Source organism: Anastrepha ludens, chromosome 5, assembly GCF_028408465.1.
Source record: "Anastrepha ludens isolate Willacy chromosome 5, idAnaLude1.1, whole genome shotgun sequence".
NCBI lineage: Eukaryota > Metazoa > Arthropoda > Insecta > Diptera > Tephritidae > Anastrepha > Anastrepha ludens.
This window is the reverse complement of record NC_071501.1, coordinates 40,310,650-40,337,596: the sequence shown is the minus strand read 5'-3', so window position 1 is coordinate 40,337,596 and position 26,947 is coordinate 40,310,650. Positions and strand designations below refer to the sequence as shown.

At 36.3% G+C, this 26,947-nt stretch overlaps 3 protein-coding genes across 5 annotated transcripts; 2 read left to right on the top strand and 1 right to left on the bottom strand.

The window, feature by feature from the left end:
- The first annotated feature begins 6,603 nt into the window (after nucleotides 1–6,603).
- LOC128864677 (uncharacterized) lies at nucleotides 6,604–7,536 on the top strand. The gene has a single exon (XM_054104430.1). The coding sequence runs from the start codon at nucleotides 6,604–6,606 to the stop codon at nucleotides 7,501–7,503; it is 900 nt and encodes a 299-aa protein (XP_053960405.1). The 3' UTR covers nucleotides 7,504–7,536.
- Nucleotides 7,537–12,763: 5,227 nt separating this feature from the next.
- On the bottom strand, nucleotides 12,764–14,254 carry LOC128863054 (putative nuclease HARBI1). Its single transcript, XM_054101953.1, has 5 exons — nucleotides 14,069–14,254; nucleotides 13,694–14,013; nucleotides 13,531–13,634; nucleotides 13,325–13,472; nucleotides 12,764–13,264 (listed from the first exon to the last, which is right to left on the bottom strand). The coding sequence occupies exons 1-5, from the start codon at nucleotides 14,179–14,181 to the stop codon at nucleotides 12,885–12,887; spliced, it is 1,065 nt and encodes a 354-aa protein (XP_053957928.1). The 5' UTR covers nucleotides 14,182–14,254; the 3' UTR covers nucleotides 12,764–12,884.
- A 6,220-nt stretch (nucleotides 14,255–20,474) lies between these two features.
- LOC128865136 (6-pyruvoyl tetrahydrobiopterin synthase) lies at nucleotides 20,475–26,454 on the top strand. 3 transcript variants are annotated; one of them, XM_054105151.1, is made up of 5 exons: nucleotides 20,475–20,615; nucleotides 21,043–21,211; nucleotides 22,103–22,182; nucleotides 25,905–26,050; nucleotides 26,121–26,454. In XM_054105151.1, exons 2-5 carry the CDS (start codon nucleotides 21,147–21,149, stop codon nucleotides 26,334–26,336), a joined length of 507 nt encoding a protein of 168 aa, XP_053961126.1. In that variant the 5' UTR covers nucleotides 20,475–20,615; nucleotides 21,043–21,146; the 3' UTR covers nucleotides 26,337–26,454. The 3 variants fall into 3 exon arrangements, with proteins under 3 accessions (XP_053961126.1, XP_053961127.1, XP_053961128.1); XM_054105152.1 differs by having other exon boundaries at nucleotides 20,481–20,584; XM_054105153.1 differs by having other exon boundaries at nucleotides 20,506–20,567.
- Nucleotides 26,455–26,947: the final 493 nt, after the last annotated feature.

Genomic DNA, 26,947 nt, shown 5'->3' with positions numbered 1-26,947 from the left:
CACTTGACAATTCTTAACTTAGAAACGATAATTATGCAAGAAATTATGCTCCAATTTTTTTCAAATAATTTGAGTATTAAAGTGAAAGGCAGATAATTAAAATTTTACATACATACATACAAACATGCATAAAATATAATATTCGACACGATCGAATTCAATAGGAAAAACTTCAAACTCCGAAATAAAATAGAAATAATAAACAAAATTAAAAACTCTCATTACATACCTTATTGCTGTGCATTGAATGAACCATACACCTCTTTAATTTATTCCGATATATAGTACATATGCATACGTATGTATGTATTACAAAAAGGATAAATATCTTTGTATGTATGTATTACCACGCGTGTAAAAGTTTCTAAGCATTTGAATCCCTTATATAAATAACCGCCGCCAGCATTAGCCCTTGTACATATGTATGTGCTTGACACTATGCCATAAAGCACATTCATACATACACACATATGTACATATGAAATACATATGCACGCGCAGCTAATAAGTAAATATGTATTACAGCTAGACAAATTGTATCCTTTTTCGCCGATTTTATTTGCTCCATCACACACACATACATACATCCATACACACATATGCAATGAGCGTCACATAGTAGTAAAATGAAAATAAATTCCTCCTATGTAAAAACAACTAACTCAAATATTGTATGTGCGAGTATTAAGAACAGAATGTAGGCCCAATAAAATTGTTTTGAACGCGTGGGGTAATGGGTCGTATCTATCATATGGATTGAAACATTAAGCACATATGTACATATATATTTACTTATACATAAGTATGTACTTGTGTTATACGATCAGCATGAAAGAAATATGTATACATACGAAGGGAAAAGAAAGCTTGAAAACTTGAAAAATCTATGAATTGACGATAAAGATGTTTACCTATAAAGTACAAATTATAAATATATAATTGAAGTAACAAACACATGAACATAAAACATACATAAATGAAAATATAAAACAAGAAAAAAAACATTAACGAAGGGCATAAATAAATAAAGATGAATATTATGAAAATTAAACGCGAAAAGATTTGTAGGAAAACACACGAAAATTAATAACTGAGTTTAGATATAGTCGAACCTATTATGACAACTAAAAATATAAAAAAAAAAACATAAAATAAAGGGGATATAAAATATCCATTAAAAATTAGATTTACTGTCTTTTACTTGGAACGCACACACATACATACACGAGTTCTCTTACAAGTTGGACAAAACTAAATTGAGAGATGGAAAAATAAGAGTCAAAACTGGTGCTGCTCTTTTGGCGAATGAATCACAGTGAGTACATTTTTTATTTAATTTCTTTCGTTCATATTTTGGCAAAAAATAGCAAATTTCTTTTAACTTGAAATATACTTCGTCTTGCCATAAATTCTCTGACAAGATTGACAATGCATAAGACGAGGACAAATTCGCAGAAAAAAGTTCCGTTATATTTGCTTTTGTTCGTATTCATTTTCTACTCATAAATTATACTCAGTTTCGTGGCAAATTTCGCGTGTTAACAATGGAGTTGGGGAGCTAAGGAAAATCGAATTCAGTGACTGCATTACAAAGGATAAAAGAGTGGTAAAAGTATAAGTGAGATTTACGAATTGCTGAAAGAACTTAATATTTCGCTAATGTTTGTTTACCGCATGATCAATCGTTTTCACAAACGTGTCAAGTGACATGCAGAAAAAGAAATGGTCGTCCTCGGGTGGTTTGAACCAATGCAGCCATAAAAGCCGTTCGAGAAAAAATTTGCAGAAATCCCTTAGAAAGCAGAAAATCATGTCTAGGGAAATGAATGTATCGACCAGATTCATATCAAGACTAATCACAGATGATCTCTACATGAGAGCCTTCCGTCGCTCACCTGGTCATATTTTGACAACGCACTTGAAGAAAATTAGGCTCGGCAGATGCAAGCAGCTTCTTCGATGGCACGCGATCAAAGGCCATGAAAATATTCTTTTCACAGACGACAAAGTTTTCACTATTGAAGAAGTTTTTAATAAGAAAAACGACAAAATCTATGCTAAAACCTGTTGTTCCGCCAGAAGTGTTGTTCCAAGGGTTCAGCGTGGCCACCATCCAGCCCCCATTACAGTTTAGTGGGGAGGGTCTGATAAAGGCGTTATATCTTTTCATGTCTGCGAAAAAGAGGTTAAGACCGGGGCAAAAGTGTACCAGGAGGATATTTTAGAAGGCGTGGTAAAGCAGTATAGCAGCACTCTCTTCAATGGAGAGCGTTGGATCTTTCCGCAAGATTCCGCTCCAGCGCATAAGGCAAAAACCACCAAGCAGTGGCGAAAAAACAATATTCCTGGGTTCATAGCCGGAGAAGATTCGCCGTCTGGAAGTCAAAATCTGGATCTATTGGACTAGAGTTTGGTGTCAGAATTGGAAACATGAAGACACGAAGACCTCACATGCCCTATCAAACCCACTCATCTAACACCTCCCTCCCTCTGGACCCAACCCGTCGAAACAGCTAGTTTCCTGGGCCTACCGTCTTAACAGACTTAACTTGTAACAGAACTTATGGCAGGACTAAGTAAATTCACCTCATTTTCAGTTAGTACTTATTTTAAAAAGACAGCTGTTAAAATTTCATGATATTCTATTCATTAATTCGTGAGTTCTTGTCCATCAAAACAAAGGATTAAAAAGAATTTCGTATATTCATTTTACACTGCTTCTTGATGGAGAAAAATACGGTTCAAGCGAAGCAATGGCTTGAAAAGTGTTATGGGTACTCCGCTCCAGCAGAAATAACAATAAAACGCTGGTTTGCTGACTTCAAACGTGGTCGTAGAGACACCGATGTTGCCCAACGCAGTGGACGTCTACAAAATAGTTTTGAATGCTCGAAAAGTGAAATTGCGTGAGTTAACTGACATCGTAAAGATATCAAAAGAACGCGTTGGCTTTATATTGCGTGAGCATTTGGCTATGAGAAAGCTCTGTTCAAAGTGGGTGTATTGTCCACACCTACTGAATTGTTTTAACCAAGCTTTTAACAATTATTTTTTAAAAAATTACATCATTTAAATGTTTACCATGATAGGCGGACGTCTACAGGTAAAATGCGCCAAACCGTCGATTCATTCATGCCTAATGATTGAGACCATCGAGATCCGATGTTGAATGTTGTTCAGCAACATTTTGCCCTACACCAGCATTAATTCCCACAGGACATCCAGTGTTTGGTCTTCCAACCCATTTTCTATGCTCAACAGAACAGTTTCTTGAAATTTTATCATCAACCTTTGAATTGCCGACTCATTCGTCTGATTATTTCCACCAGAAAAATCACGAATTTCGCGATACGTTTTTCTTAAAAATCGATTATTTTTATAATAAGTCAATTTTAACGCGTTGTTTTATTGTGTAAAATTATACATCTGTCCACTTGGCAAATGTCAACGATGACGTTAAAAAACGTCACTTTTGAAAAACCCTTTAGGTTGTTGCACTTGTGACTTGTGGTGTCTCCAGCCTTTCGTCGCGCTTGAAATAAATTTAAAGGTAAGTAGAAATGTAAAATTAACAAAATAGCTAGTAATAATCAGTTATAAGAATAATGGAAATAAAAAAATTTTAATTTTAAATTAAGGGTTCCTCAAAATCATGTCTTCAATTCGCTGCTGAAGAAGAAATAATGTATAAATTTGAAATATTTGGGTAGAGATTGGCGCTAGACCATTTTTCAACGTTTTACAGATTCTGAAAAAGATTTCGTCTTACTTTGCATAACATCTGAAAAATGTATTCTTAGTTTGATAGGTGGCCGACCATAAAGATCCACTAAAAGAAGCTATGCCCTGTCAACGAAATTGCAGTTGCAAGTTTCTCCCCATTTTGCTGCTGTGAGTTCTAAGCAGAATATATGTATCATGAATCAGCGTCCTTTGGCATAGAACAACTAAAAATATGTGAATATGTAAAATATTTATATACACACGCATACAGAGACATCGTTATGTTTATGTGCAACACATCAGCTTGCTGCTAATGCATCTATGTATGCTTGATTTGTGTGTGAATATTTCATGCTATATTTTTCCCCCAAAAATATATGCCATTCTTCAATTTTTTTCATATTTTGTGTGGAACCCATAGCACACAAGCGTATGTTTATGTATTTATTTTCACGTTCAGTAAATTGTCTTCTCAACTTGTTAGCGTAGCGTTTGAATTACGGCTGCTTAAACTTATGAGTGTTCAGTGACCAACTACGAGTATGGTTCGAATCATATTTGGTCATGAAAGAAAAGAGAATTCTAAACAAGCAGCTTATCTTAAGAGGTTGAATTTCATGGTAGTTAAATAGTCATATTGACTTTAAGAAGCTTTAAAAATTTCACTTCCAACCAACTTCATTATAGCATTTATAGTTATCTTTTCAGATGACCAAGCGGCCTTAAAATTCCACATCCTAAGCTGACTTTAAATGTAAAAAAAAATCAATTATGCAGTACTGAATATCTGGCCACTGCGTGATGGAAGCCGATTAGGTCGCTGACGAGTTGACAGTTAGGCATTTTCACACTTCTAAGTGGAGTATCGACAATCAGCTTTATAGACCTTGAACCATTGAGTGACTTTTGCATGTTTTCTTCCATATCTTCAATGAAGGGGTAAGGGGTAGTCAGAATTTTCAAAAAATTGAATTTTTTTGTTTGCAATTTCTTCAAGTATAATATCCTTAAAATATAGTGTGAAAATTTGAAGTGAATCCGACAAATACTTTTCGAGTTATTTAACAATTAAGAAAGGGCGTTCGGGCACTCCGGAGAGACAGCAAAATTTTAAATGCGTTTTTCTCAAAACTATGTTTTTTGAACTGGTGATCTGTAACTGTAACTGTAACTTAAAAACCGCTTGGTAGATTTCAATAAAATGTATACTGCTTTTGAAAAACATAAAAACTCGTGTCTGATCGAAGGATTTTTTTTTCAAAATTTCGATTTTTTTAAACAATTAATGTAGGTTTTTTCTCGAAAATCTGAAAAATATTTCCTGAGGCCACCATATTTTTAATTTTGAAAAAAAAAGCTTCGATCAGGCACAAGATTAGCTATTAATAAAACTAATTTCTCTTTTCCGATTGATTTTAGATAAATCTGCAAGAACTTGAGATGATCACCGTAAGAGACTTTTGGAGAAACGGGCTCCACACAAACAGCGATAAGTTTTACAATTATTAATTTTTTTTTTTTTTAATTTTGCTAAATTCAAGTCGAAACATTGAAGTTTTAATGCTATGTTTTTATTATTGTATTGTGACTAGCAAAAAAAACTATTGTAAGTCATAATTTTTTTGGGCCTCTGACTACCCCAAGCCCCTTAATCGTAAACTCAGTAGCGCGCAGATTCACGGTTAAGTAAGTGCCGTGGAATCTTATAGGGCCTCAGTTAAATGAATCTATTTGGTTAACCGTTCAGTAGAAAGGACAAAGATCGAACCCTATCATTCAATGGAATTAACATTTGGTAGCTAACTGTTCCGAATCGAATTGTTCGACCCGTTCGTTTTCGGGATTAAGCCCACTGGACTTTCTGCTTTCACAAGTTGAAGAGAAGGCTAGAGTAGCAAATAACACTAGGTGGAACATTTTGAATACCTGCATTGAATCCCCTTGTCGAACACTTTGCAGAGATGAATCTGCTGATGATAAAGCTCGTTTAGCTCTTTTAAGCGAATGATATACGATTTGAAGCATGAACTTTAGATTTCTAGGGAAACACTTCGCTGAGTATCAACCTGACGTGAAATCGGTTTAAAAACAAAAAAGCGGTCAGATGAGCCTATAGCCTCACTAGTACCAAGCTGCCCTGGTTAAATTCTCTCAGTCGAAGTTCTATAATTCTCTCAGTTTTCCTCTGATTTGCTTGAGGGTTTGGCACAAATTTACGGAAGCGTTATCCTTTTTAAATATGTGAAGAACACAAAAATCGGTTGTAAAAATATCGGCCAAATGAGCCTAGAGCCTCACTAGTACCAAGCTGTCTTGGCTAAATTCTTCCAGTCGAAGTTTTAGTTCCTCAGTTTTCCTCTGATTTGATTTCCTTCTATGAAATTAAGTATACGCAGTGGATACCATACCGATGGATAATGCTAAGCATGACTGAGTACGAAATAATGGCTCAACACAACATCTACTGGACCCCCCAGTGCATCGATATGACAACAACAATTGTTACATTGCGTTAATTGGGAATCTCTCACCACCTTTATGAGCAGCAAAGCAACAAGAGCAATATATTTTGTTTTTGCTTTTTATCCCTAGAATATCAAAATCTATAAACAAAGATTGATAGTTTAGAATTATACTACGCTGTCTCGTCCTCGATATCAATTATAACTTGTAGTAACGCCAGTTGCCAGATCTAGTCACAACATTTCACAATAAAAAATAAAATTTTTACCAGGTGGTAACCCTTTACTTACGCTCCATTTTCCCGCTTTCCTCATTACGTTTTGTTGTGCAGATCAGATCACACGTGTTTTTTTATTACTCAAGCGATAAATGAAACTTTATTAAATTTTTCATAAAAAATTGGTTGTGGGAAAGAAAATGGATGCTTCACAAACAATTTTAGATGATGCTCTGCGTAGAATTGCGCAATTAGAGAGAGACGTGGAAAGTCGTAGAAACGATTTCCATGAAAAGCGTCAAAGCCATCAAACGAAGGGGCAAAATCGGCGTTCCGTTATTCGAGACTACAGTTCAAGCAGTCGCTATACGACGCAGCAGGCAAGCCGAAATTCTCAGTATAGAGGTTATGTACGTAGGCGTTATTCATCATCATCCTCTAGCAGAGGTACTACCCGTTCTTCACGTTCAAGAAGTGGCGAAAAGTCTATTAGAAATTCCGAGCATAATGACGGTGAGCGTATCGCGAGACGAACGACACTTCAAGAAACTAATCCCGGCGAGCGTCACCCGCGAGGTACGACACGGGAGTCAGGCAACTCACCTGACAATATTAATAGAAGCTCCAATTTACCGAGCGAGTCAGCAAGCGGCGCAGGCATACAGCACGTATACTCGGGTACATCGCCAATGTCTCCAGGCCCAGAAGAAGGGTTTCCTGATTCTATGTTAGCGTACATTGGGCCAAACATTACAGCACTTAGTCAAGGGTTAAAAATAGGTCAACCAATTGCTGATAATTGGCTGGCGCTTGCAAGATCAGGACTGCCAAAAGAAAACGTTGATGAACTTTTAGGAAAATATCCAATACCAGAGAACTGTCCTGGTTTGGGCGGGCCAGCATTGAATCCGGAACTGAAATTAACCTTGGCACCTCAGGCTATCAAAAAAGATAGCTATCAATTAGCGCTTCAAAATCAACTGGGGGCAGCATTGAGCGCGTTGGGTCAAGCATTTTCGAAAACATTGAGACGAAACAAGCAAAGCCACCAATGCAGCTCTTGGAGACACTGGCAGAATTTTAACGGATTTACATTATAAATTATCCACAACCAGACGCTCCTTTATCTTACTTGGCCTAAATTTGCTATCAAAAATCGTTGCAACAGAGGGTCCAGTGGACACGCTACTATTTGGCGAATCGTTTACTGAACGAGTCAAGACAGCGTCAACTTTAGAGAAAGCAGGCAAAGGTATGCTAAAATCGGCTTCAGGAAGCACAAAATCCGTAGGCATCAGGGGGCAATTTGCCTCGGAACAAAGTAAGTTACCATCGGGACAGCAAACACCGCAACAATCACCGGCGCTAGATAAGGTAAGAAATACGGCAGGACGACTTAGATTTTTTATAAACCAATGGAGGCAACTCACCTCAGACGAGGCGATACTCCAAGCCATAGCTGGATATAAAATTCCATTCTCCTCACCAGTAAAACAAGAACAGGCACCCAAAGTACCTGATGTTAAGAGTGAGGAAATTTCAGACTATGAAGCAGAAATTAAACATCTTCTTGAAAAAAAGGCAATAAGTGGGTGTATTCCAAGTGAAGGGCAATTTGTTTCACCATATTTTTTAATTGCAAAACCAAACGGGGGAAAAAGATTTATTTTAAACTTGAAAAAGTTGAATGAATTTATAGCTGCTCCTCATTTTAAGCTTGAGGACTGGAAAACGGTAACACAGATAGTATCAAGAAATGCCTTTTTAGCTTCAGTCGACCTTGAAGATGCATATTTTCTGATACCGATTCACAGGAATTTCAGGAAATTTCTGAGATTTTCATTCAGAGAACAATTGTATGAATTCAATTGCTTACCGTTTGGGTTATCGGTAGCTCCGTACATGTTTACTAGAGTAATGAAACCAGAACTAAGATCGCGAGTGGGCAAACGGTTATATATCTTGATGATATACTATTGATGGGAGACTCGGTTTCAATTTGCAAAGGTAGCATTGCTGAGACTACGTCTCTTTTGCAAAGTTTGGGTTTTAAGATTAACGTGAAAAAATCTCAGTTAGAGCCTTCTCGCATATGTAAATTTTTAGGATTTATAATCGATACGCAATGTTTTTGTATGAGGCTTCCGGAGGAAAAGCGGGACAAAATTAAATCATCAGCAAAAAGCTTGAAAACGAAACCTATGGTAAAGATTGCAGTTTTGGCGCAATTCATAGGGTATCTTGTGGCAGCTTGCCCTGCTGTGCAATATGGTATGGTTTACACGAAGCAGTTAGAGAGGCAAAAGGTTTTAGCTCTTAGAAAGCATAACGCAAACTATGAGCAGAAGGTTCATATTGATGTGTGCATTCATGAAGATCTTGATTGGTGGATTAATAATATCGATCGAGCAAATAACCCTATAAGAGAGGGAAAGTATGTTTTAGAAATTTTTTCGGATGCTTCGCTTTCTGGCTGGGGAGTTTCATGTGGGGATAATTATTCCCATGGCTGGTGGAGTGTTGAAGAGAAGCAAGATCACATCAACCTGCTTGAACCCAAAGCTGCCTTTTATGGGTTAAAATGTTTTGCATTTGCGTTAAAATCTGCAGAAATTTTGCTTAGAATAGACAACTCTACAGCGATTAGCTATATTAACAAAATGGGCAGCATTCGGTACCAAAAACTAACAAAGCTTAGACCCCATTTACACGATGTCTCCACTGGAAGGGAAACATTTTGTTCGGGGGTGAAGGACGGCCGCGGAAGAGAGAAGGGAATTTGTCTCCTGTACTGGCGACACGCTTTGTGCTTCTTATTCGTATTTCCAATCTTAAAGCAATTTTTGACAGTTGCTTCATTCGTTTTCTTCTTTCGTGGAAGAAAGTTCTAAGTTATGTGTTGATTTTCAAGCAAACGGAAGATAACAACGAAGACAAACATACGAACGCTGCTTGGGAAATGCACAATTATTTTTGCTAGTAAAGTAATATAATATAGTATAATTTAAAATAGTTATGGGACATGTTTATGTTGATTTCTAATTTTTCCCTGCATTTCTAGATACTCAGTTTAATTTTAAGTTAATTATTTACATATGAAGTATTTTTAATTTAATTTTTTTTATTCAAGTATAAGAATTTATAAATATATTTCAATAAAAAAACCAACAAATTATTTATTATTTAACCAGTTTGCATTTTTCATTCATATATTTAAGAAACTGTTGTCGAACGCTCTCTGCTTTACATGTAAGCGCGTGCTAGAATACATCCGAATCAGACGATGCTAAAGTATTAAATGTCAAAATGTCGCCGAAAACATTTCTGCCCGTGTGCCCGCGAATGAGACATGAAAAGAGAATTTCCAGTGTTTCCCTTCCAGTGGAGACATCGTGTAAATGGGGTGTTAGTAGAGAAATCTGGCAGTGGTGTCAAGACCGGAATTTATGGATTCGGGCTACATATATTAAATCATCAAGAAATGTTCAAGCTGATAGGGAGTCGCGTATAATATCAGAAGAAACAGAATGGGAACTGGCAGACTATGCTTTCAAAGAAATTGTTTGGTGTTTTGGTAAACCTCAGGTTGATTTGTTTGCCACAAACATTAACAAAAAGTGTCAAATTTTTTATTCTTGGTTTCCGGACCCAGAGGCATCAGCTGTAGATGCATTTGCAGTAGATTGGTCCTGTCTGAAGTTCTATGCTTTTCCTCCCTTTGCGCTTATACTAAAAGTAATCAAGAAAATAATCAATGATCAAGCCGAAGGGGTTTTAGTTGTGCCAAATTGGCCATCTCGGCCTTGGTTTCCACTGTTTAACGAATTGCTTATAAGTCAACCAATACACTTAAACCGGGATATTCTTCTTCTGCACTCTCCTTTCAGAGAATTTCACCCAGCATGGAAATCACTTACCTTGATTGCAGGCAAATTATCAGGGAAGCATTTATTAAGAAAAGAGCACCGAATGAATCGTTGCAATTCATTTTAGCATCGTTATTCGAAAATACACTAAAACAGTACAACAAGCCGATTATTTCTTGGTACTCCTTTTGTAAGACAAGGCACATCACACCCTTTGAACCTACGGTGGCGGCAGTATTAGAGTTTTTATTACCATTGGCAGCGGGAAAAAGTCAGTATGGGACTCTTAACACCTATAGGTCGGCGATATCGTTATTGTCAACGTGGGATATTGGGAGAGATCCAACCATCAGGAGATTTTGCAGGGGAGTGTCCGTAATAAAACCACAACGCCCCAAATACGATCAGACATGGGATCCAAGTATAGTGTTAGAATTTTACTCAAGTCGGGAAGAGAACAGCGAATTAAAATTGGATGACTTGTCTAAAAAACTCGCATTGCTCTTATTGTTGGTGACTGCCCAAAGAGTGCAGACCTTGTCGAAAATAAAAACGGCTAATATAACTTTCCAAGATAATTTAGCAGTTATAAAAATGCCTGATAGAATTAAAACTACGGCGGTGGGTAACACACAACCTAATTTAATAATTCCGACGTTTATTGAAAATAACAAAATATGCCCAGTTAAAACTCTTCAAGTTTACTTGAATAAGACAAGAGAGTTGAGAAGTCACACAAACGAAAGTCTTTTTATAACGTTTAAGAAGCCTTACAGGGTAGCTACGTCCCAAACGATTAGTAGGTGGGTGAAGCAAGCAATGATGAAGAGTGGTCTTGATATAAAGCAGTTTTCAGCGCACTGCACGCGTCTTGCATCAACATCGGCGGCGTTTAGGAGGGGCATCGATGTGGAAACTATTCGCAAGACGGCAGGATGGGCAAAGAAGTCGGAAACATTCGCTCGATTTTATAATCGACCAATAACTGATGAAACAGGTTTTGCAAAGTCTGTTATTAGAATTGAGACTAATAAAAATACTTAAATAAAGTGTAGGTCTTTTAAAGATCTTAAAGCGAAAGACAAATCTCATGTTTTTGTAAATATGTAACTACAAGTTATAATTGATCTCGAGGGCGAGACAGCGTAGTATAATTATACGATCAAACGAACTTACCTGAGTGAAGTTCGATCGTAATTACGCTAGCTGTCTCGTCCGAAGAGATCAAACCCACCCACCACAGGAAGGGTAAGATGAAGAAGTATTCCTCTTTTTAATTTTGGCCCCGGTTCGATTTGTCGAAAATTGTAAAATTAATGAGGAAAGCGGGGAAAATGGAGCGTAAGTAAAGGGTTACCACCTGGTAAAAATTTTTTATTGTGAAATGTTGTGACTAGATCTGGCAACTGGCGTTACTACAAGTTATAATTGATCTCTTCGGACGAGACAGCTAGCATAATTACGATCGAACTTCACTCAGGTAAGTTCGTTTGATCGTATAATAATATAAACAAACTTATTTGACAAAGAAATAAAAAAGAACAAAACTGCAACCTGCTACTGCTACCTGTTTAATGTGCCTTGAGTTGTATCCATGAAAAAGGTTATTATTATCATGTGCCTGTTCGTGAAAAAGTGCGTTAAAATGAAAAACAAATCATTTGCGAAAGATATAGCTTATTTTATTCTTAATATTGTAATGGAAAGCAAAAAAAATGTTCTTTAGCTATTGTAATTTATTAAGAAGGCAGGGTGGACTATCGAACTGTATTAAAATAAATATTTACAAACAAATAATTAGGCCAATCATATCTTATGCTCATCCGATATGGTTCAACATTTCTTCGAGCCAAATGGAGAGACTCAGACGAATTGAACGATATGTTTTAAGAATTTGTAGCGGTCTTAATCGCCAACCTTACAGAAGTGGTACTTTTCGGAAAAGAGTTTCTAATAAAAGTTTGTATGAAAAATGTAAAATATCACGCATAGACTTTTTCTTAATGAAATCGTCAGTAAGATTTGTTGATAAACTGACATTCATAGAAAATGAACTGATAAACAAATATCTGTCAAAGGCAAGGGAAATATCATTACCTCTAACAGAAAAATATTTATCACCAATATATTTAAAAATACTAAAAAATAATAATTTGTTGCATAAAAATAGTAAAGCAATATATTATCATAGGCGATACAATACTTACAACTTCAACGATGAAAATTTAGTTTATAACATTGATCAATTTATAGCCAAATAAATTATAGAAGTTTATTATACGTTATCTCTTTTTTAAGCCCTTTTTGGGAGAATATAAATAAGTTTTAAAATTATGCCAAAGACATTCCAAATAATAATGATAACCTATTGTATAATCAAAAGAAAAATAAGTTTTAAGCTCCTAGATAAATACAAATGTATGTTAGGATAATGCTAAATAATCTAATTTTATCATAACTTTGTAAACTCCTATGTTAAAATGATTTTGGGCAATAAATGAAATGAAATGAAATGAAATATTGTAATGGTACTGTCCAAATTCTGTTTTTTAATTATTGCTAATATTTACAGCTTTAAAAGTACTTATATGTGTGTATGCATACCAATTTGAAATTTAGGTAAATTCTAAAAGCGAGTGCTTTATTTGGTCTCTTATTGTTTGACCAATTGCAGTGAATTTATTTGATTCACTAGCCTCAACTTCGGTCATTTGGTCGGATTCGTAGTTACGAGGATTGTAATTAATTTTAAACTGTATACAGATATTGTGTAGCGCTGCACACACATTGGCAAATCTTGCCACTTTTGTAAAATGGTATCTTCCTTTTTTGCCGTACTCTAATATTCTCCAGCGTCTTTTTAAAATAACAATAGTTCGTTCAATGACACGTCTTGCCTTGGAGTGAACATCGTTAAACATACATTCGCTTGAGCCATCCAAAGGATTCTTGTAAGGGGTTATACACCACGGTTCAAGTGGATATTCCGAGTCTCCTGTTAAAATAAAAATACTCAATGTAACCATACAAAACAATTTAAGATTTACAAACGTACCTAATAGATATGAATTCTCCTGTCTGTTACGCTCAAATCGTTCTTTCAAAACTCGCCTTTGGTCTGAATGCTTCCACACGAAGGAATCATGAGCTGCACCACCGAATTGACAGTTGATTGCCAAGATTTTGTAAGTGTGATCGCAAATCTTATGAAAACATAGCAATAAATACCGGGTATATTTTAGCACTACAAAAACAACTTACTATCATAGCATTGATGCTATGGTGCCCTCTCCGATTGAGGTACATATTATCGTCCGCTGAGGGTTTTTGCAATCTAATATGCGTGCCATCAACGCAACCGATGACTAAAAAACAAGAAGTTACTTAATAAATTCGAATTGCAACTAAGAAAGTTTTCATTCACCTCCATCTATTTTATATTTATCCGCAAACCACTTTTTGCATCTAGACGAATCTCCTGGGTCAAATTGTACGTGCTGTGGACACAACTTGTTTTCCATCTCGAGGAGGACATGGGAAGTCAACTTCGAGAAAGTGCTTTGGCTCATGCCAACTAAGTAGTCACTGCTAATGCTATGTTGATAACCTCCGCTTGCCAGAAGAGAAAGAGTGGCAGCTAATTGTATCACTGGAGCCACAGCTTTTGCATCCGTCTGCTTTAAATTTAAGCTCTGCAGTACATATTTGAAAGCCTCTTTGGTTAAACGAAACCGTTTTAAGAAACTGCAATAAAACTTTTGTTGCTTTACTTGAAAATCTGCATTTCTTATATGTTTACACTCTGTTTGATAAAGCCAGGGGATTACTCCTTTCTCTAAGCTGTCTCCGTATAATTTTTTCGTTCTCCTCACTTTCACTAGAGCTTAAGTAAAACAGCAAACTCGGATCCATATTTAAATTTTGTTTAATTTGCACACCATTTGTGATGTTTTGACAGTTCCACAACTATTGTGACCTGAAAGTACGAACCAAAACATGACAGAACTTGGAAGCTATTGTGAACTAAAAAGAAAAAACGATCCATTCGCTTTCGTACCAAGGTGAATTCATGCAAAGTGGTGGCACTAGAGCCGTTGATTTGAGATTTGATGTTTTGAATTTCCAAGTTGCTGCTTCTTTGTTGCTTAGTTGTTTACATTCTTCTGGAAATTTTCACATAAACAACACCAAATTGAAAAAATAAAAAAAATGTAAACATTTTTGTTGCTCTAGTGCTACCATCTTGTATAGATTCGCGTTGGTTTCACAAAAATAATAGAGAAGATCCCTAATAGGGCTGTCATAATGTCAAGCCCGTTGCGGCAACGCATTTGACTGTCGCGACCTGTAAAACGTACCGTTGTGCCACAATGAAAGTATTGCCGCATATAATCAAAAGAAAGTTGTGAAATATATTATAAAACTAGTGCTTATTGAAGCGAAAGAGGGATTTAATAGAATTTATGATAGTCGTAAGCGGTGACTGCGAACATAACTTCGAGATCTAGACGCACGAATGGCGTACGGAACGTATGTGGCGTCTTCTACTCAAACGCACATAATCTATTTTGCTGCCAGTAAAATTGATTGCCGGAACGGACAGAACGGACCCATTGTGACGGACCTATAATGGTCTCATTCAACTTATTTTGATCCGTTAACTAAGATTGGAGCATGAAACTTTCCAAATTGTCTCAAATCCATTTATGAATTGTATTTTTTGTAATAAAATTGTACCTATTTATTTCGACCCTTCGCATCTAACGCAACAAAAAAAAATTAATTAGTTTAGGAGGATGGTTCCATGTGTAGAAGTCCACGCAATTGGGGAAAGTTACTGATCGCCATTCACTTGGGAGTGGCCAGGACGATTCTTCTACATATGGTCCAAGCAGCTCACAACGTCCGGGATTAGCCCACGTATCCTCTGGTTAGCTTCCGAACACCCGTCCGAGAGTGAGCTAAAGTGAGAAGGCGAAGCATCCCAGCATAGCTGGTTGTGCGCTGGGTTTGGGACCCGCCACTTAAAAAGCCACCCCAATGAAAACAGCAACAAAGCCTCGGATGAGAACTTCCAACACTGATGACGACCCCTGCAAACGAAATAAGGAATACGATTTGAGGGCATGCACCTGGAATGTCCGGTCCCTTAATGGGGAAGGTGCCTCTGCCCGGCTGGTTGATGTCCTCGTGAGAGTAAAGGCTGACATCATTGCCATCCAAGAGATGCGATGGACGGGGCAAGGTAAGAAAAACATAGGACCTTGCGACGTCTACTACAGCTGCCATGTAAAGGAGCGCAAATTCGGTGTCGGATTTGTTGTGGGAGAGAGACTTCGTCGCCAAGTACTGTCGTTCACTCCGGTGGACGAGCGTCTCGCAATAATCCGCATCAAAGCGCGATTTTTTAACATCTCGCTAATTTGCGCCCACGCCCCGACGGAAGAGAAGGACGATGCGACCAAAGATTCTTTCTATGAGCGCTTGGAACGTTCCTATGAGCGCTGCCCCCGCCACGACATTAAAATCGTGCTTGGCGACTTCAACGCCAGGGTGGGCAAGGAGGGAATTTTTGGTCCCACAGTCGGAAAATTCAGCCTGCACAACGAAACATCCGGTAACGGACAGAGGCTGATCGACTTCGCCGGGGCCCGAAACATGGTAGTCTGCAGCACCAGATTCCAGCATAAAAAGATACACCAAGCTACCTGGCTGTCTCCTGATCGAAAAACGCGAAACCAGATCGATCATGTTGTGATAGATGGAAGACACGCTTCTAGTGTATTAGATGTACGTACGATCCGAGGAGCCAACATCGACTCGGATCATTACCTTGTTGCAGCCAAACTGCGCACACGCCTCTGTGCAGCAAAAAACGTACATCTACCTACGCAAAGAATGTTCGACATCGAAAAGCTGCAATCACAACAGACAGCCAGAAGATTCGCCACTCGACTCTCACTCCTGCTCTCGGAGAGCACTGCCCAACACACCGGCATGCGCGAGCAATGGAGCAACATTTCTCGTTCCCTACGTACCGCCGCCGAAGAAGAAATCGGATTCCGGCGAGCCCGAAAAAACAATTGGTACGACGAGGAATGTCATGCTGCCGCCGAAAGAAAAGATGCCGCCTATAGAGCCACGCTGCGATCGGGCGCAACGCGAGCCATGTGGGATCGCTACAGAGAGCTGAAAAAGGAAGAGAGACGTATTATCCGACAGAAGAAACGAGAGGCCGAAATACGTGAGTGCGAGGAGCTTGAGATGCTGGCCAATGGGAACAACGCCCGAAAATTCTACCAGAAAGTTCGGCGGCTTACAGAAGGTTTTAAGACCGGGGCGTTGTCCTGTAAGAACAAAGACGGCGATCTGGTGACTGACGTACAGAGCAATCTTAAATTATGGAGGGAACACTTCTCGAACCTGTTAAACGGTGACAGCTGCGCATGTCATAGAGAATGTGAAGATCCCGATACCCCAATCGTTGACGACGGAATTGTCGTTCCGTTACCTGACCATGACGAGGTGAGAATAGCGATAACGCGGCTAAAGAACAACAAAGCCGCGGGCGCCAACGGACTGCCGGCTGAGCTATTCAAACATGGCGGCGAGGAGCTGGTAAGGTGCATGCATCAGCTCCTATGCAAAATATGGTCGGATGAAAGCATGCCTGCCGATTGGAATTTAAGTATGCTCTGCCCAATCCATAAGAAGGGCGATCCTGCAATTTGTGCCAATTACCGCGGGATTAGTCTTCTAAATATCGCCTATAAGGTTCTAGCGAGCGTATTGTGTGAAAGGCGGAAGCCCACCGTCAACCAGCTGATTGGACCTTATCAGTGTGGCTTCAGACCTGGAAAGTCTACCATCGACCAAATATTCACAATACGCCAAATCTTGGAAAAGACCCATGAAAGGAGAATCGACACACACCATCTTTTCGTCGACTTCAAAGCTGCATTCGACAGTACGGAAAGGAGTTACCTGTATGCCGCTATGTCTGAATTTGGTATCCCCGCAAAACTAATACGGCTATGTAAGATGACGTTGCTCAACACCAGCAGCGCCGTCAGAATTGGGAAGGACCTCTCCGAGCCGTTTGATACCAAACGAGGTTTCAGACAGGGTGACTCGCTGTCGTGTGACTTCTTTAACCTGATGTTGGAGAGCATCGTACGAGCCGCAGAACTTAATCGCTCAGGCACAATATTTTATAAGAGCGTACAATTGTTGGCGTATGCCGATGATATTGATATCATCGGCCTTAACAACCGCGCTGTTAGTTCTGAATTCTCCAAACTGGATAAAGAGGCAAAGCGAATGGGTTTGGTGGTGAACGAGGACAAAACGAAGTACCTCCAGTCTTCAAACAAACAGTCGGCGCACTCGCGTATCGGCACCCACGTCACTGTAGACAGTTATAATTTCGAGGTTGTAAAAGACTTCGTTTATTTAGGAACCAGCACTAACACCGATAACAATGTCAGCCTTGAAATCCAACGTAGAATCTCTCTTGCCAACAAGTGCTACTTTGGACTAAGTAGGCAACTGAGCAGTAAAGTCCTCTCTCGACGAACAAAACTAACACTCTACAAGACTCTCATCATGCCCGTCCTAACTTATGGCGCAGAAGCTTGGACGATGACAACATCCGATAAAGCGACGCTTGGAGTGTTCGAGAGAAAGATTCTGCGTAAGGTTTTTGGACCTTTGCACGTTGGCAACGGCGAATATCGCAGGCGATGGAACGATGAGCTGTATGAGCTTTACGACGACATAGACATAGCGCAGCGAATAAAGATCCAGCGGCTTCGTTGGCTGGGTCATGTCGTCCGAATGGATTCAAACGCTCCGGCTTTGAAAGTATTCGATGCGGTACCAGCTGGTGGTAGCAGAGGAAGAGGAAGGCCTCCTCTGCGTTGGAAAGATCAGGTGGAGAAGGACTTGGCTTCACTTGGTGTGTCCAATTGGCGCCGGTTAGCACGAGAGAGAAACGACTGGCGCGCTTTGTTAAGCTCGGCCAAAATCGCGTAAGCGGTTATCGCGCCAATTAAGAAGAAGAATTTATGTACAATTTTACATTGCTCATACTTTTTCCATTGCACTCTCCACTCGATTGTAGGAATTCGTGTACTGCATTGACGTATTTTTCATTCAGCCAAATCGTTTAAGGTTCTTCTTCTGAACATATTGAATTAATTCGTTCTATCGATAGTAATAAATATCTGTGCCCATGTATTTATCACAAAGTTTAAAAAATTCATATCAACGGAAATCAAAATTTGAGTGTATGCGAAATTCACGATAGTGTCATAGTACAAACATTCTTTTTTTGTGAGCTCGTATTCGTTTATTGTTAACATTATGTTTTAATAAAATTTACTAAACAGCTGCACCATGCCTTTTAACATTATAACTGTCAAATAGCATTATTTAAATATTACAACTGCCTCCATCTGCCTTATTTACATATTAGTTTTTGTCCCGTATGTCACTATTTTTTTAATTTCATTTTAATTCCTAACAGTTTTGCAAGTTATTTTAAAGTATTATCATACGTTCACATATGCATTAATTACCAATAAATCCACAAAATTAATCTACCCGTTCACAAATTGCACATTACCAGCAAAATTGACAATCAGCTGACAATACTTTGTGAAAGGTTTAATTTAAAATGAAATTGAATAATGAAATTACATTAGTGGCTTTGGTTTGTTTAAATATTATTAACGATATGAGGAAAAGGCAAGGAGAAGGAATAGCTAATTTAATTGCGCAATTAGCTGCTAATAATAAACTGGAGGAAATCCGTCGACGACATTTACTGAGATTTAAAAAATTATGGCAGCAATACGCATTCGAAATTTGATATTATAAATAATAAGAGGACACAAGTTAATGGACACACGCTTTTTTTCTATTATACTATATGAATGCATAGTTAATACTACCTAACAAAGATTTTATTAGAATTATGTCTGCAAACCTGTTTTCTTTGCCGGCATCCATTTTATTTAGTTTTTACTTTGACGTTTTTCTTAACACTCGTAAAATTAATGATCTATTACACAAAAAACACAGGGTTGGATTTAAAAAAGTATGGTTATTATCTAGGATTATTTTATAATCTCAGACTTTGGGAGAGAAATTTTGCATGGAAAACCTTTCTATTGAATTACGGATTGGAAGTTATGCTCGATAAAGTAGATCATCTACTTATATGCGAACGTATTATTAGTCAAAGGGAGAATACCATAAAGACAGATAATGATTTCGCTATTCGTGTGATCGAAATGATTTAATCGCTTACAGAAACGAATTCAGTTTTTTACTAGCTTCATGGGAAGTTGTTTAAATAGTTGTTTATGACGTCACGACGGTTATCACAATGAAACCAAACGTGTTAACGACACAAAATCATGTAGGAGGGAAATGATAAAAAACGCACTTTCTTACAGTGATGTTACTATCTCCTGCCATTTTTTTATTATTATCTAGAACTACGGAACTACGAATTATACGATGAAGCAAAAATTGAGAAAACAGCAGTGATTGCTTACATACGAATAAATATATTTTTAATGCTGAATAATTTTTCATGTATATTCACGTCGCATAAATAATCACTGATAAATAGCAAGCAAGCCAACAATGTAAAGAAAAAAGAAGTAATAGTGACCTCAGATACTTTTTTCTTAAATTCGGTTAAAAATGCAGTCTTAAGTGGACTGTTTTAATTGGTTTAGGAGAAGAATTTTCAGTTCTTGGCCCGTTAAATTATCTAAACTCTGCTGAAAGTTTCTTCGTGATTTATTTTTTATGCACTTTTAAACATTTTATGTAAAGTTTCTAAAAACTAAAGAAATATATTTCGAATTTCTTTTGTAATTTATTTCAAAAATCGTTATTTATGTGCTTTTCCCTGGAAAATGTTTGATCCGTTTCAATTTCAGAAGAATATTGATATTTGAATATTGGTATATTTTAGAAAAGTTTAAATTAATTTGACCCATTTTCTTCCATGTGTTATTAAAAAACTGTTAATTTGAAGGAAACAGTAGTAATAGCTTAAAAGATCTTTTAGCTGTTTTTAATATATAATAGATATTTGTTTATAGTTGAGTGGAAACGTTATTGGCCGCCGTCGCTCATACACCGCGGCACAGTATTCTATTAGTGTATAAATATGGCAGCACCCTTATCCTAACGTCCGCATTCACCGTCGAAAAATTCCAGCCGAGAGTCAAGTTTTGTTTTCGTGTACAAATATTTCAGTTGAATAAACCTTAACATTTGTAATCAATAAATACATGTAATTAATAAATAAGCTGCGAAACTTTGAAGTAAGGACAACTGATTTTGAGAGTAAAAGTGGTACCGTGGGAAAGCTGACAACGCGTTCATTCGCTGCGAAATTCGAACAATTTTTGCTACCTGGCAAAGTGCAAATTAAAGTTATTTTATAATCGTATTTCAATAAGTTCTTTTATTAATAATGATTAAAATACAGAAGTAGTACAGTTTTAATTGTTGTAAAGTATGTGTGAAATTAAAACAATTGAGATAAGTGTTTACCTTGATAGGAAAATGGCCTTGTGTTGTCAACAAATGTAAACACTTTAACTACAAATAACTCGAAAACTATAAGCTTCCGGCAGTCAATATGTCAAGGAGTCTAAGACACCAGCTTTCCAACGCTACTATTTATACACTAAATTTGGTTGTCCACATTTCAAATCCAATCCAATAATCTGTCGGTTTTCGACGTAGCACGCAAAAGCAAAAACAGGAACAATAAATTAACAACTTCCGCTTGCGCACCCTCCTCTTGAGATAATTGGAATTTTGTTATAAATAAATAATAGAAAGTAAAAATGTCGCAACCTGTTGCATTCCTTACACGCAAAGAAACGTTCAGCGCTTGCCACCGTTTACATAGGTAAGGAAGTAAATTCGTGCATACGAACATATGTAAATAGCAACAAATACAGGTATAGTCATGCTACACAACAATATGTATGTACATATGTGAGTGACAATATTGAAGTTAAAACAGGCTGCTAAGTCAATGTGCTCTTGGGTGCGATTAAATGTTGACCTTGATAAATTGTGTCAATAATTTGCCTGCCATTCCGTCTTTATTTTAATTTTAATTAATTTCTTACATATATACATATGTATGTGTTTGTGTATCAGTGGGATCGACGTAAAGTAGCTCTTGCAGCCAAATGTAAAGGGAAAATTCCAATAATTTGTCCAGAAGAGGTAACTGGCAGTAAGCTCACTTTTTGCGGACTAATTTATTGCATCGTGAAGTAAACTACAGGCTAAAATTATTAGTGTGCTTGATCTCTGTTCATAGATTTTCTATTCGTATTTATTTCAGTGAGTGGTAATATGTGAACAGTTGTGTTTCATTGCCAATTAACCACAAATTATTGTATTACAATTATTAGAGCTTTAAATAGCATAATCGCGGTTAAAATAACGTGCACTTGAGAGTCATCATTCTTGTTTTCATGCTTTACCTTTGTTCCGACAGTTACTTAATTTTTTTGTTGGAGCTTTTTGTGAAAATAAGTAATACTAAACATTTCTCTCTAAAATCGTATCGTCAATAATCAATTGTCTTGCACACTTGCCGCAAACTTATGATATTCTCGTAGCTTGCTATCTCATAAATTTTTTTGGTGTTCTTACTCTGACATTTAAAATTGTTATTATTTATTTATTTATTTAAATAAAATAAAAAATCTAAATTATTTAATTTAAAGCTTGTATTATTTTTGATTGTTAAAAGTCAGTTGAATAAATTTCTTTATATCACTAGCCCGCAACTCAGTGATGTCGAAAATGCCGAAGTTTTCGGAAAATGCAACCATATAAACGGACATGGGCACAATTACACAGGTAATTATACTTCTAACTTTTAAATGTACATGTTTTAAGAGGTGCAAGAGTATAAAATGGAAAGTTTCAATTTGTAACTCGGCTTTGGTAACTCATTAAACCTTTTAATTCTGATCGCATTTATTTTTCTGTTATTTAATTTATTCAGAGCAAAATAAAATACATTTTATATTAATTAATTTAAAGATCCCGCTGCTGCTTCCTCGAAATGTGTTGATGAAATTAATGTCAATACAAAAGAGCTGACGCAATACTGATATGCTACGCAGCTTTATTGCGCTTATCGCCGCGTTAACTCGATATTATAATAGTTTATTCTATACACGGGAAAATTTAACGAAAATAAAGTGCATGGAAAATATTTCCCTTTTACCGAATTATAATTTTGCAGTTCGACCCGAATACCCCTATTAATTGCTAATCGGCTTGGTCCGAAATTGACCGCAGATATTTATATATTTGATTTTTCCAAAAGGTCTCAAACATATTTTAAAAATTATTATACAATTTTCATAAAGCTCTCCATTTCCTCGAATCGTTATACTAGCTGAATTGAAATAGTTTCGAAGCTTTGTACCGTCGACACAAGCGTTACATAAAATTGTTCTGATCCTTTTACATGGAAAAACTCCACATATAACATATTTGTATTATAAAGCGGTTCTGTAGTTGCAGTAACTGCTTATGAAGAAAGAATTGAAGATTTAAATAATATGGTAGGTTCTAAGTCTCTCCTTAAGGGTTTAATCTTTTTCGGTGTAATGTATGCCACACCAAATGAGAGTTTGATGTAAGAGCGTCCATTTGTGCTTAGTTTACAGGACACCATGAAAAATTGATTTCGATTCCATCTAAAGAGAAACGAAAAATTTACATTTTGATAAATTTTATCTATATTTTGTATTTGGAAAAATACCCATTCCCTCCCCCGCCTCTTTAAAAAAAAGGGGTATAAGGGGGGGGGTAGAGGGGGTATTCTACTTTCTAAAAGTGAAAACCTCACCCCCAGGCGGCTTGCAGTTTTTAAGTTATTTGAGTTTAAAAATTGTAAAATTGACCAAGAATCCTCCTATTTTGGTTACTACAACCAGCCGAAGTGCTGCCAGACATCGTATAAATAAACAATTTTAGAAGATAATAAATGAATAGAAATACAAAATTTTACAAATTATTTCTATATTATATACGTCTATTCATATATATATATATATATATATATATATATATAGGTATATTTATGGATATATGTATATATTTATATACATATATATATTAATGGATTTATGTATATATTTATGATATATATTTATATATCCATTTATGGATATATGTATATATTTATATATTTATATACATATATATATTAATGCTTGATTTTCAGTAAAGTATGTTTGATTGTATGCATTTTGAATATATGATATATATATATACATATATATATTTAAAAAAAAAGAAAAAAAAGCACCGCAGGCGAAAATTTGGAATAAAAAATCGCGCGATTTTTAATTCCAAATTTTCACTATATTGTGAATATGTGATATATTATATATATATACATATATATATTTAACAAAAAAGAAAAAAAATAGCGCCGCATAAATAAATAAAATAACCGGATACTAGACCGTCTATGCTGTCCACAGTATTTTTCCGTAAAACTTTCTTCTGCGTAGGCGGCCTTCGGCCGCACTTCAAAAAAATAACCCTATCAGCCCAACTCCGGCTACGCAATCCACAGTATTTTTGCGTAGAACTCCTTTTCGCGTTGGCCCGTCTCCGCTGCACATAGGAGTTTTACGTGAAGCTGAACTGTATTTCGAAAATCATATCGATATTGTATTTACATATATATATTTATGAACTCAATATATACACCTTAGAGGTTGTAAACCCCCATTCCCTCATTATTCTAAATATCTATTTGCTACTAATATTTGATGCAAATTGTACAAATACCTTCGACTCACTGATAACAAATGTTCTTTTTGAATGTCGCACGCGACATCGAGTTATACGGTAAATCAAAGAAAAAATGTGCCGTAATTGGCAATCGCATCGTTCCTTTTACATTTTTCTTACATTCTTTACATACATATAAACCGAGATTTAAAAAAGCAAATGTCACGGCATAATATATCTTATCAAGATCATTAATCAAAACAAAACATGCAAGAGAAATGTTTAAAATGGAACTTTTGCACTGGTTCGGCTTTGCATTCGAATATTTCAAAATGTGTGTAAAAAATCGCGCGATTTTTAATTCCAAATTTTCACTATATTGTGAATATGTGATATATTATATATATATACATATATATATTTAACAAAAAAGAAAAAAATAGCGCCGCATAAATAAATAAAATAACCGGATACTAGACCGTCTATGCTGTCCACAGTATTTTTCCGTAAAACTTTCTTCTGCGTAGGCGGCCTTCGGCCGCACTTCAAAAAAATAACCCTATCAGCCCAACTCCGGCTACGCAATCCACAGTATTTTTGCGTAGAACTCCTTTTCGCGTTGGCCCGTCTCCGCTGCACATAGGAGTTTTACGTGAAGCTGAACTGTATTTCGAAAATCATATCGATATTGTATTTACATATATATATTTATGAACTCAATATATACACCATAGAGGTTGTAAACCCCCATTCCCTCATTATTCTAACAGAAAAGAGTGTGTGGAAATTATGTTCCTATGTTGCTTCGTTTTCAATCGCATTCTATTATTTTTTTTATTTTTTGCTTCTGGCAGCACTCCATTCAGCCATGCTTTTCAGTTATTGTAAATTTAGCTGGCATATTTGGAGTTAGCAACTTAAAAATGCAATATAAATTGTTAATTTGTGGTATAAATAAATAAAAAGAGTTAAAAACGTGTGTGTATGTTAATATAGTTTCAATATTTATTAAAATAAATGTGATAAATGCACTTATTCTATCAAAATTTGGTACAGGTAAAAGACAAATTTTATCAACAAATAACTTAAAAACTATTATCTACTGAATAGTGTTGGTGCGTTTTAGCAAAATAACCACGAAATGAACATCTCCTGTGAATTTCATTGGAAAATTCGTAATATTTCTCTCAAAACAAGTGAGGGGGTAGCGCATGGAGTCGGAGCCCTTTACACTAATGGAGAGGTCTACAGTTTTAAGTCGACTCCGAACGGTGGATCGTTTTTTATGAGCAACTTTTTCATGGTGCAGAAATACACTTGAAGGTTTGCCATTGCCTACCGAGGGGCAACCGCTATAAAAAAAACCTGTTCCACCAATTGATGTTTCATGTTCGGACATTTTAACTTGGGAGCTTCCGAATGGTAATTACGCACTAACCCATTCGGCTACGAATACTACTTTTTGTGAAAAATAACAGAAACATAGATTATTAATACTAAACAATTTTTCCGGGACTAAAATCAAATAGTTTATAGGTACTTACAAACACTGAGATCACAGGACTAGCATCTCTACTCTGCGCCACCTAAACATCAAAAATGTAATCAATATATATTATAAAATGAGTATAAGTTCTAATAAATCACTTTTTTGTATTAAAATAATTAGAAATTTCTGGCTGTTAATAAAAATAATAAGTTAAAAAATAAGTCATTCAACCTTTAAAATGCACTGAGAATGAAAGGGGTTGCAAGCTTTTGTGTAATTAATCTTATATCGTAGATTGTAGTTGAATTCTTTAACATAAATTTTATCTTTGCAGTTGAAGTGACAGTACGTGGACCCGTTGACATGCGCACAGGAATGGTAATGAATATCACTGAATTGAAGACTGCATTAGATAAGGTGGTATTCCAGAATTTGGATCACAAAAATCTAGATCTAGATGTGGATTTCTTCAAAAAAACTGTAAGCGTAACGATTAAAAAGACTTTGTTTTCCTTGATTCATGCTAGCTTTCTCTTACTCCACACTTTAGCCCAGCACTACAGAAAATGTCTGCGTTTACATTTGGGATAATGTGCGACAGTGTTTGCAGCGCCCAGAATTATTATATGAAGTAAAGGTTTATGAGACTGATAAAAATTCAGTAACTTATCGTGGACCATACCATCAGAATGGCTTCTATCAAAATTTACAGATCAAACGTTCGGCCAAAACTTCTTGCACCAACATTTCTTCTGATTCGGACTAATGCTCAAACGCAACTATAAATTGGAAGAAATTTATGAATATGAATTTAATTAATGTTAGTTAAGAAGGAAATGTAACCTATAAACAATAAAAAAATCCAGTACATTTTTATAAGCCTATTTTAGATGTTCAATTGTTTAATCAAGCTGAATATCAACAAAGATGGCCTTTGTCTCGGCTAAGGTTAGATTAATTTGAGTTGACTGATTAAGCTAGAGTGTAACCGCATTATCTTTATCTTTATGTGTAGTAAATATTGCTAAACGCTAGGCTTTTATTTTTTTATTGCAATAATGGAGCCTATGATTTAAATAGTATTATATTAAACGAACCATAAAAATACGTACTAAATGGGTTTATATACTCAATAGTGATAATAGTGAACGAACTCAATCTCATTTTTTTTTTTTTTTTAATATGTGTATAAAATATTACGTTGGGGAAAAAGAAATCCTTCATTTTCTCGATAGATGTCTGTAGTGATCGATACCGATACCGATCGAACAATTTAAAGTTTATGCTCATTGTCCAGGTGACATTTCACACTAAAAAATCGGTTGCTGTTTTTTCTTTGTTCCATTCAATTGTGAGATACAGCGTGTTAAAAATGAA